Source organism: Leguminivora glycinivorella, chromosome 11 (genome assembly GCF_023078275.1).
Source record: "Leguminivora glycinivorella isolate SPB_JAAS2020 chromosome 11, LegGlyc_1.1, whole genome shotgun sequence".
NCBI classification, from domain to species: Eukaryota; Metazoa; Arthropoda; class Insecta; order Lepidoptera; family Tortricidae; genus Leguminivora; species Leguminivora glycinivorella.
Genome location: NC_062981.1, coordinates 12,664,816 through 12,676,720, shown reverse-complemented (window position 1 = coordinate 12,676,720; position 11,905 = coordinate 12,664,816). Strand labels below are relative to the sequence as shown.

The window sequence follows — 11,905 nt, the reverse complement described above, 5'->3', positions numbered from 1 at the left end:
GTATTTTCACCGCGCCTTAAATTCGCTTGCAAACAGATTTGCCAACGTCATTTGTAGAAGCCTGCTGAGATTTTGTTCATATCGACTGCTTATCTTTTCAACCTTTCTATCTTAGACTTTTCTTTTTACGTTTTGAACTTTATTCAGTAGACATCAATGTTTATTTTGCAGATTTTCATTGGAGAAGATAATACGTTGAGAAAATATCCACTCGATATTCCGATATACGCCCACTCTGTACATATTCCTGAAGACAATAAATCATCCCGAGGCAATCCCTGTGAATATAGGGAGCGGTTGGCGGCCGACACTCGTCGATTGATCGATGGACTAGCATTTATTTATTTCGACACAGGTATTTTAACCCGAATCCCAATTAATCCTGTTGATTAAGTTTAACTTGGTTCTTTTGTAAAGTGCGAAACAAAACAGGGGCGTAATGGCATTTCTGCGACGCGAAATGCCACCGAAACGCCGCAGAAATGTAGTCTGACTCTGTCGCGCCAATACGCAAGAGCGATAGAGGTAGATAGCTACGAAATAGATATTATCGTGAGCGTTTCGTGAGCGTTTGTGCATTCGGATACGCACACAGTCAGTTTAATCAAGGTCGCAATCACTATCGCTTCGACAGTGAAACGCTTTGTGTCGTGTCTTTCTATTACTCTTTTATGTACCTAGTATGTAGTGTAGCGCTGTGGAGTGTAGACGATGGGTAATTTAGCTGTGCGGCCTCTATTTTTTTGGCTGTATGTAAAAAGTGATCGATATTACCAAAGCTTTTATATATATAATAACATAAATTTATTCAATAAATAAAAAGTGACTAGTATGTACAATCTTAAACAATTAAAATATAAAAATTAAAACTAAAGTACCTTAAAAATTTAAATAAAACTAAACTAAAATATAATTATAAACTAATAAAAAAGACCTCCGCGAGCTGTACCGGGTGCAAAGGTGCCCATTAAACTTGCCGCATTGCCGCGTTGGATGGCAATGGACAACCTTTGCACCAGGTACGAGCCCGCACGAGCATCGGAGGTCCTTTCCCTCAGCTTAAGACCCAACTCCCGTTATATATATTGTATTTATTTATTAACGCACAAATAAACCCTTTATACCTATCCTTTGTTTAGGTAAGATTATCACTGGCATTTTCTTATTTCTGTGACAGAATATGATTTGTCGAATTTGGGATTAGCCCAATTTATTCGTAAGCTAGATCGAGTTAGGTATGATTTATCCAAATAGCTAGTTATTTAGGCAATTTAGTAGATATCCATTTTTCCCGCTGCATTAGCTATGCAGATTTTACGACAAAAACTCGGAAGCAAGGAGAACGAAAGTCATTACATACAATGCGTTCTCAGAATATTTTCCTTTGTAATATTTTTTGTAAAGAATAAGCGGGATATAAGGTTGCCAAAAAATACAAGTTAAAAAGTAATCCTTATTTAAGTTAAGCTACAAATAATGAACATGGTTTTGTTTGTTTACTGATATGTATGCGGGTAGGTATATAAGTAAAACGACCGAATGTGGCTGTTGCTGATTTAATACTAAATAAGAGTGGTTTGACAAGGCACACAGCGAGCGCGTTGGTTATGCATCTATAGCTATAGATAGGTACATACGATGTAGGTACATGTATACACAACATCCCTCCCACACTAGTCTTGAACCCTGTCAACAATTAAAATAATTAAATTAACCTTAATGTTACTAACAATCACCTTATCTTATAATCTACTGGTTGTCTCGGGCGCAACTGGTGCCGTGGCACGGGTTGCGCGGCCGCCGGCGACTGCACGGCCGCAGGCGCCGCCGGCTGCGGCTCCGGCGCCTGCGCCTGCGCACCGTCCGCGGCGGCGTCCGCCGGCGCTCGGGCCCCGGCCCCTTGCTCGCCGACGTCGCCGTCGCATTCCGACCACACCTCATCCCCCCCAAGACTACATTCCTCTCTCCTTCGGAACCATTGGACTCTGAACCACTAGGAGTAGGTAGTGAGGCTACCTGGCACTCGTCAGTTGTAAACGGTGGAGATGGAAATGTTGGTCCCCGGGACGGTATATTAAATCTAACATTTCCTTTATACTTAACTAATTGATCCGTATGTCTTACACAATAAGAATCAAAATCGAACATATAAACGTTATACATTTTATTTCCTATTTTACTTTTAATAATACCATGTTCCCATGTTTCCTTCCTGGCACTGTACCACCGAGCTAAAACAACGTCACCAATTTCAAAACATCTCCGATGCGGCGGAGGCTCAGAACGATTTGGTTTTACAGGTGGCGAAATTAAATCAAGTCTCGTTCTTAAATTCCTCCCGAACATTAGCTTGGCCGGTGTTTCGCCCGTGGTGCAGTGAACGCTGTTCCTATACTCAAATAAATAGCCCAATAATTTTTCGTGTACTATATCTAATTTCAAATTTTCTCTTAAAATACATTTTAGCATATTCTTGGAATTTTTAACCCCCATTTCCGCTAACCCGTTACTGTTTGGATGATAGACAGGTGACGTAATATATTGAATATTATTACTGGAACAAAACGTAATAAATTCCTTGCAATTTATTTTAGCGTCATTATCCGAAACCAATGCATGTGGCAGCCCAAAGGTGGCAAATAAACGTTTGAGTTTGGAAATTAATTCTTGCGTTGCTGTACCGTTATTCATATAGATACATTCCAGCCATTTACTGTACGCGTCCACCACTACCAGGTATACTCTTTGCCCTATTGCCATGTAGTCGATGTGAATACGATGGTAGGGGCCGGGCGGCCGCGGCCAGGGCGCCGGCTGCTCGCGCGGCGGCGCCGGGCGCAGCGCGCCGCACGTGGCGCACGAGGCGGCCCACTGCTCGATGTCGGCATCGATGCCCGGCCACCACATCCGAGCGCGCGCATTGGATTTCATTTTTATTATGCCTAAATGTGAGCTATGCAATTGCGATAACATTTTTTGCCGTAAGGTACTAGGAATAACAACCCTATGCCCGCGCAGTAAGGTCCCATTTTCAAACTGCAGGTCTGTTTTACATTGGAAATAAGGACTTATTAATTTACAACTTACCTTGCGTGGCCAACCTTTTTTAACATAATTAAGCACCGTCTTTAAGACAGGGTCAATTTCTGTAGCCTGCTCGATATCACTCGCGGTGACCGCCGGTAAAACCGAATCTAAGAACTTTAAAGAACTAAATTTATCAAATTCCTTATCCGCAGCGGTTACCGTCTCCGCTAACGGAGCTCGTGAGAAATAGTCGGCTACTACATTACTTTTACCCGTCGTATACTGCACAATATAATTATATGCTGATAATATAATTGCATACCTTTGAAGACGAAGCGCCGTGGTCACAGAAATACCTGTATTATTGTTAAAAATGGAAACCAATGGTCGGTGATCCGTCTTAAGTATAAAAGGCTCGCTACGGCCATAAAGATATTGATGGAACTTTTTCACACCAAATATCAGGCTCGTAGCTTCTTTTTGTATCTGACTGTAGTTACGTTCACTTGCAGTCAGTGACCTCGACGCAAAGGCCAAAGGTCGCTCGTTGCCCGCCTGATCCTTCAGGGAGAGCACGGCTCCGAGCCCCGCGGGGCCGGCGTCGCACGCCAGCGTCAGCTGCGCCGAGGGCTCGAAGTGCGCCAGCGTGCGCTCGGAGGCCAGCTCCCGCTTCACCTGCTGCACGGCGCCGCGCTGGCGCTCGCCCCACTGCCACGCCGCGCCCGCTCGCAACAACTCGTGTAATGGGCTCATGATGCTGGAAGCGTTAGGAATAAAAACCCTGTAGTAGTTCACTACACCTATAAAACTCTGGAGCTCTGTAACATTTTTTGGTTCTGGCGCGTCGAGTATAGCCTAACCTTATCAGGACTCGTATGCAGTCCCTCCTTATTTATTACGTACCCTAAATATGTGACACTCGGTTTTAAAAATTCACATTTTTCTTGTTGTAACCTAAGACCCGCGTCGCTCAGCCTAGTTAACACTTCGCGTAACCTACTGAGATGAATTGTTTTGTTAGGACCTGTTATGCATATATCGTCAAGCCAACAACTTACACCTTCGATTCCAGAAAGAAGTGTTTCCATTGATTTTTGGAAAATAGCTGGCGCTGGCGCTAAACCATAGACTAATCGAGTGTATTTAAAGAGACCCTTAGAGGTATTTATTGTTGTAAGTTCTTGAGACGAATCACATAACAAAAATTGATTATACGCATTTTTCAAATCAATCTTACTGTAACATTCCCCCCCAATTTTGGCAAATACCTCTTCAATTCGAGGTAATGGGTATTTGTCGATTATTAAATCCTTATTTAATGTGACTGAATAATCGCCAGCTATCCTTACTTTGCCGTTTTCTTTTAAAACCGGGACTATAGGGGTTGCGTACAGTGAATGGTTAACTGGTACTAAAATACCTAATTTTACCAAGCGGTTTAATTCTTCTTCTACTTTATCTTTTAATGCAAAGGGTACTGAACGGGGTTTAAAAAATTTAGGAAATGCATTATCTTTCAATTTCAATGACACCTTAAATTTATTAAAAGATCCAAGCTCATCACGCCACAAATCAGAGTATTGTTCCAATAACCTGTTTACGTCATCGTCGTCACAGTGACTGATTTTATTTATCTTTGTACGTAATTCTAAATTAAACGCTGCCATAAAGTCTCGCCCAAGAAGGGGCGGGCCGTCATTTTTAAATACAAATATACTAATGGGCTTAACTTGGCCGTTATATTTAATATCTATAGTAAACCCACCCAGAGGAGAGATTTTATGGTCATCGTATAAACACATTGTAATATTACACTCTTCCAATTTGTATTTGGAAAACAATCGCTTGTACAATTTGTATGACATCACAGTCGCTCCTGATCCACAATCTAATTCCATAACTACGGGCATATCTCCTAAAATAACATTTAATTCAATCGGTTTGGTGCGTACGTACCTTAAATTATACATATGGCACTCCTCGCAAGTGTTTTGCTCGACCGAATTATCATCACACTCCATATTATTGAGGCGCACATTTTTACACACTTTCTTCAAGTGTCCTACGACTCCACACTTTTGGCAACGATAGGTCTTGTAACGGCACCTGTCACCCTCGTGACTCTTCATGCCGCATACGGAGCACCGGGAAACCGCTCGCTGGTCGTCGCGGTCCGCCGCCGGAGCCCGCGCGCCGCCGCGGCCGCCGCCGCCGCCGCCGCCGCGCCTAGCTCCGCCGCTGCCGCCTGCCGCGTACCGCCCCTCGCTACTCATCCGATTCAGGGGCTCCTCCTTGATGGTGCTGGTACCGGTCATCACAGCCTTCGCTTCCCTTGCAGATTCTGCTTTCTCCGCTATTTCCAAGGCCTGGCCAATCTTAATTGACGACGCATCTTGCTCGAATAACTTGTCACGTTCAGAGCCTGAACCTAGGCCTAGGACAAAACGATCTGCTAAAACCGTTTCTAAAGCGGAGCCGAACTCGCAGTAACTAGCTAGTCCTCTCAATCGCGCCGCCCATTCTCCCAAGGTTTCGCCTACGTTCCTTGTCGCTCCATAGAAACGTGCCTTATCTGCATATGTGCACTTCTTCTGCTTAAAATGATCGTCCAGGTATTTAATCAGCTGATCATAAGTAAGGTCATCTACTTCCGTAGGATATGCGAGGTTTCGCAACAAACGGAATGACTCATCTGTGAGATGAGTTATTAGAATCCCACTTTTATTTCCATCCTTCACATCGTTTATTTTAATAAATTGTGTCAAGCGTCCTTTAAAAATCTGCCACTCGCTGGTTTTATGATCAAAATCAGTCAAATTTCCCAAAAACGACATAACTAATTATTTTTTTACACACGCGCGGTAGGTAGATCCTCGTTCGACACTGATATGTATGCGGGTAGGTATATAAGTAAAACGACCGAATGTGGCTGTTGCTGATTTAATACTAAATAAGAGTGGTTTGACAAGGCACAGAGCGAGCGCGTTGGTTATGCATCTATAGCTATAGATAGGTACATACGATGTAGGTACATGTATACACAACATGAAAGACGGACAAACAAACAGACACACACACTTTACAATTTATAATATTAGTCTGGATAACGAAAAGCGTAAGAAAAAATCGAACGTGAAATTAGCTATGCTGAAAATACACCACATTGTGTCTAATAATATTTCCAATATTAATTGATATGCAGGAAGTATAACTTAGCAGGTCTAGGTTTGTATGAAAAACAGATTTCGGGGCGGTCGCCCCCTTTCACCTTATAAATGTAAATGTACCTAACTAGCTGACAGTCCTGAGAGGGAAACCATTGTCAGATTTGCTTAATCCAATTATATAGGTAACCCTGTGGAAATCCGATGGGAAGCGGGCGTTACATGCGGAAGCGGATGACTGGTACAGTCAGCAACCAAGCTGTAAATGCAGACAAAGTACCCAAAGGGTTGCCTTCATCTGGCAGAATAATTTTGGTCAGAAAAACACTTCGCATACTTTCGGACGAATGGTAATTTTGAAGAAAACTTAGTTGGCATTATTACTACCACGCATACGACATATTTGGCAAAATATTGTTTTACAGAACATTATTTTGGTCGACTTTGATTTAGCATAATTCTATGTACCATAATAATCGTATAGCATAATATTACAACAGCATGAATTATACAGCTCCAGAAAAGGAAATACAGCTCCAGAGGCCCCGTTAGGTATGACGATTAGCGAAACGAGGAGGAGTGTTAGGTATCTTGCATCCCCAACACATCCGACTCGCTATCAAAAAGCAAATTGCAACTTTATGCCTCCTAAATATTATGCACAAATATTCTCTACGAAAGTACTTTTCGACTAGAAGACTATTATGCTCATCAACATTATGCCAGAGAACGATTCGGTATTATAAAAATCTGCGAAATCATTTATGCCAAAGCATACTCTGCATAAGGTGTTTCTGCCAAATGTGACTTCTGTCAAGAACTAAGATCAAATAAATTGTGCCAAAAAGTATCTGCAAGACAATAGTGAACCGTGCCCAAAATATGTACACACACCTTAATGTACAGGCAATAATTCTGTATACATATTTTGGCACTTTGGCTGTATTCTTGCTTTGTTGCTGACTGTATACTGTTAAAAGTTTTCAGTGAGCCGTCACACCGGTATACTGAAATTGATAAAACTAATACCGTCATAGTAATCATATAATATATATATATTTTATATGCTTCCACATTTTGCTACGTATTTGTTTTTTCTATTTTAAGTTGCGTTGTATCGGGTTGGTTGTGATCGAGTATTGTGACGAAAAATAAAACGGAAATCTCGACTTACCTACGTATTTTGTTTTGAAAATATGCATGGAAAGCTGGATACATTATGAATATAATTTTGTCATGAAGCGACTGTGCACAGTTATAGACATAATCGTAGAAGGAGTCGTACCTAATATTCTTATATTCCTATTCTTTCCTTACTCTGTGATTTTTAGTGTACCTACACAGTTCTTTCTGTAGTACACTAAAAACCACGTTGATGAACTTTTTAATAAAAACAAAAACACTTTTTGATCATACATTTCGTTATTTTCGTTTAACGCAAACTATAAAAAAAAAACAAAGCCTTTTCTCGCCGAAATGGTAATATCCCACTGTCGCAGTGTCAAGTTTAATTACATAAGGCACCATTTGTGTAGACAGGGTCATTTATCATGGATCATTTAGGATGCGGCTTAATTAATCATCCGTGGCCCCCAGGTGGACACACGCGTTACCCATAGGCTACTTGACCCTTTTTTAAAGTGTGTCTTATATGATTAAGTACTATCCAATTAACCGAAATAAAATATTACCATATTTAAATATGACTTAAAAAGAGCAAAAAAATATTTTTCAAATATACTTTTACGTTTAATCTATAGAGTATCTGTGCATCAGGTCATTCTACTCGAAAACAACATTTTCGAACTTTTTAAGTATAAAGGCATAAAGTTCAATATGTCAGTGCTCAGTGATTGTTTTGACATGCAGTAAGGTTCGATTCGATGACGTCACTAGATCGCGGACAGCGTTTTCGGTGGCCAAAATAAATAAAAAATTACACACATTTTTAATCGAAATTACGTAGTCATCATACACTTTTAATACCCTAACTCTATAAACATTTTATAAACTGAAATAGATACCATACACTAAAGAAAAAGCGATCAAGCCCACTGGTGGCGAAGCCGGGAATCGAATCCGGGTCTCCAGCTAACGCGGCTGACGTGCTAAAGCCGTTACACCACCCCGACCGCCCACCCGGCGGTATGGTATCTATTTCAGTTTATAATTTATATATAGAGGTAGTAGTGTTATCATTTATAAGCTAAGGTCACATGTCGGACACTGACGATCACTGACGACAAAGAGGCGCGTTCCTAGCACACAGTCTAAGTTCGTGTAGGTGAACACGTACTATGCTTGTATGAGTGAAATATGACAGGTTGACTGTTCGCGTTTTTGACAGGTGGTAACTGTGAGGTAACCGAGAGGGGGTGGGCGGCGCTTTCAGCGGGGAGCGGGAGTGGCCATACTGTACGATAGTACTCTTTATTATACTGTGCTAAGGTTATACCTACTTATTGACGTGAAACTTCTAATGTGACTTCCAACTGACAGCGTCACTCAGCGCGTAACACTCAGTCAGTGTTACGTTGCGCAACGTAACATTGGCAGGACATAACACTTAAATTTGCACCCATTCGTATAAACCACGGTGGTCCAGTGGATCATGGTACATTTTTGCCCTCACGCTAGCCATAGTCACATCTCGGACACTGGCGATCAAATATAAGAAAGAGGTGCGTTCCTAGCACACATTCTAAGCTCGTGTAGGTGAACGCGTACCATGCTTGTATGAGTGAGATATGACAGATCGACTGTTCGCGTTTTTGACAGGCGGTAACTGTGAGGTAACCGAGAGGGGGTGGGTGGCACTTTCAGCGGGGAGCTGGAGTGGCCATACTGTACGATAGTACTCTTTATTATACTGTGCCATAGTTCTAGGTTCAATCCCCGGCAAATGCAAAAAAAAATGTATTTTTATTTTTATCATTTTTTCTTGTGGTTGCCCCCAGCTATCACAATTGTGTTACGAAGTTTCACTTCTTCCGCACGGAGGGACTCCCCGCTCAATTTTTTTGCATACTTTTTTGAAAAGAACAAATCACTTACATCAAATATCACACCTACAGAAACTCACGTGTTTATTTCAAGGGGGGTAAGCAGAGCACACGAAACCACCCGGTCGAAATAAAAGGAAATCGTGAATAATCAGATGTTGCAGTGATAGGGTTACTAGTTTATTGTTTACACCACATTGATCCCATACCCCACAGTCGACTTCTGCGACACCCACTGGAAGAAAGGGGATTGTGAAATTATTCATTATTAATCCACGCGAACAGAAAAAAAATCGAACGTAAAAAGTGACACAATGAAAACAGCAGTATTTTAAACGTAATTGAATTGTCATGTTACTGGCCCCGCCCGGGTTACGTATGTTTAATAACAAGTTTAGTCTTTCGCTTTGATATTCACGCTAATGTGTTTCTCCACCGCAAACAAAGTGAATCGTTTCGCCAAATGTACATAATTAAGCATTGTTTTGAACGCCTAAGGCGGGTAAGACCCGGGTACCTAGCCAGCGTCACAATCGCTTGCGCTTCGTAAGCGTATAGCTAGCTCTCCCTATCGCTCTTCTACGGTAGCGTGACAGAGCCAGACTGCATTTGTATCGCCTCGTAGCGTCGACGCTTGTCACTTTGGCAGGTATCGCCTGGTGCGTAATACGTGTCTCGCGTCTTTTGTTTCACACCCCAAGGAGTAAATGGTACCAAGTTTTCTTTAGGAAATTAAACGTCACGTCATACAATCATTTGTTACTATTATAGGTATATCATTGGCTGATTAGGGACATGAGCATTTTCGCACAATTTATAAATTGATACACTTTTTTTAAGTTAAAAATGTTATATGAATTTTAAAATTTTACGCAAAAAAATATATTTTTTTTTTACTGTTTTGGACGTATTTTCACATAAAAAGTATTTTTATCCATAAAGTTGGCAATTAAAATGAGTTCCTTAATTTATTTTTCTAAAAACCAATTTTTTTGGAAGTTTTTCTTGTCACATTTTGACATCTATCAATGACTAACTGTGAGACTATGCTCCACAATTACGCATCAGCGCCGTTAAGAAGACCTTTTCTACTGAGTAACAATACGGAAATGTTTTTTACAATTGGCAATAACTCTGAAACTAGACGAAATCCAGAAAAGTTTATATGACATTTTAGTCTTCAAATGTGACCAAGAATATGCCGTTAAAGTTATATGGGTTCCTCGCGAGCACCTTGTATATACTTAATGGCAAGCAAACTGGTCTATTAAAACCTTCAGACACATAAATACTTATATACTTACATTTCAAAATGACAAGATTTGTTAACTATACAACAGTATTTTAAATTAAATAGGTACAATAAAAGTAATGTATTTAATCTTTGATCAATATCATGAATTTATGAATTTAACGGGCAAGACTCAAAAAAATCGTGAGTTCAAATCTCATCGCCATCCTGTAGTAGTACTAAAAATTCTGTACAAGAAAAAAATACAAAAAGATAGTCATACAGGGTGGTCTTTTTTGAGACCAGTGCCCTATAAAGGGATACGACCGTTTCTTGGTAGGTTAGGTATTTATGAAATTATGTTTTTCACAGAATATTATTGGCATTCTTATTATATCTCTTCGCCGACCTAATTGCTTCTTACACCACTTTGTCAATTCCAATTGCCCGTGTGGTGACGGGTTAAGAATTTCACCACCCCCTTTCTTCCCGTGAGCGTAAGCGAGAGGCTGGCAACCTGTCACTGCAATGTCACAGTTTCGTTTTATTTCAACCCCTTATTTGCCAAGAGTGGCACTGAAACCTGAGTAGTTTCATGTGCTCTGCCTACCCCTTCATGGGATACAGGCGTGATTGTATGTATGTATGTTGTATGTATGTCAATTCCTATAATTAAATCATCCTTCATACAAAAAGGAACAAAGCAGTTACACCCGGAAAAACGTCAACATTATTAACCATTTCGTTTCATACAAAAGCAAACGTGATTAGATCCAACTACCTATCTATTATCTAAATAAAAGCAATTTTCCTCTAATTTCATCGGACTGAATGAAACTATTGAATCTGCTTGAGGAAGGTAGTCCTTTGTACAGCTGTGGCAATATTTCTTTTTCGTGTCGTATTCTGTGACAACTTAGATCCAATCCAAACTAGTTAGTACGATGTATATCTACTATTCATGCTATATTGTCTGGCACGTGTTACATCTTTGTAAATATTTACATCAAAATATCTGGACATTCTTTTACGCTCAAAAGATGCTTGGGTGTAACTAGCATAGCGTGCGTAGTCGAATGCACAAGCGCTCACGAAACGCTCACGAAACGAAACGTTCGTAGCAGGCCTAGCACATGATGGCCGCGGGAGTATGTCGCCGCGAGATAGACTACCTGTCCTTATGTCATTAATACAATTAGACAAAGACGTGTCATCTATCTCGCGGCGACATACTCCCGCGGCCATCATGTGCTAGGCCTACTGATATCTATCTCTATCGCTCTTGCGTATTGTCGCGACAGCGCCAGACTACCGTTCACGGCGTTTCGTTTTTGTTTCGGAGCGGGAGAATTGGCGATAAAGGAATTATATGATGGTGATGATGATGATTATTAGAATCGTGTTCAGATATTTTTGTTAGTGTAGGTGTGTAGATGTAACTGAACGGGGAACTTTAGGGAAGTAGGGGGTTGAAAAGAGAC

General features: G+C 40.9%; 1 protein-coding gene across 1 annotated transcript; it reads right to left on the bottom strand.

The window, feature by feature from the left end:
* Positions 1–1,540: 1,540 nt before the first annotated feature.
* On the bottom strand, positions 1,541–5,992 carry LOC125231439. The gene is made up of 2 exons (XM_048136897.1): positions 4,984–5,992; positions 1,541–1,686 (listed from the first exon to the last, which is right to left on the bottom strand). The coding sequence occupies exons 1-2, from the start codon at positions 5,859–5,861 to the stop codon at positions 1,674–1,676; spliced, it is 891 nt and encodes a 296-aa protein (XP_047992854.1). The 5' UTR covers positions 5,862–5,992; the 3' UTR covers positions 1,541–1,673.
* Positions 5,993–11,905: the final 5,913 nt, after the last annotated feature.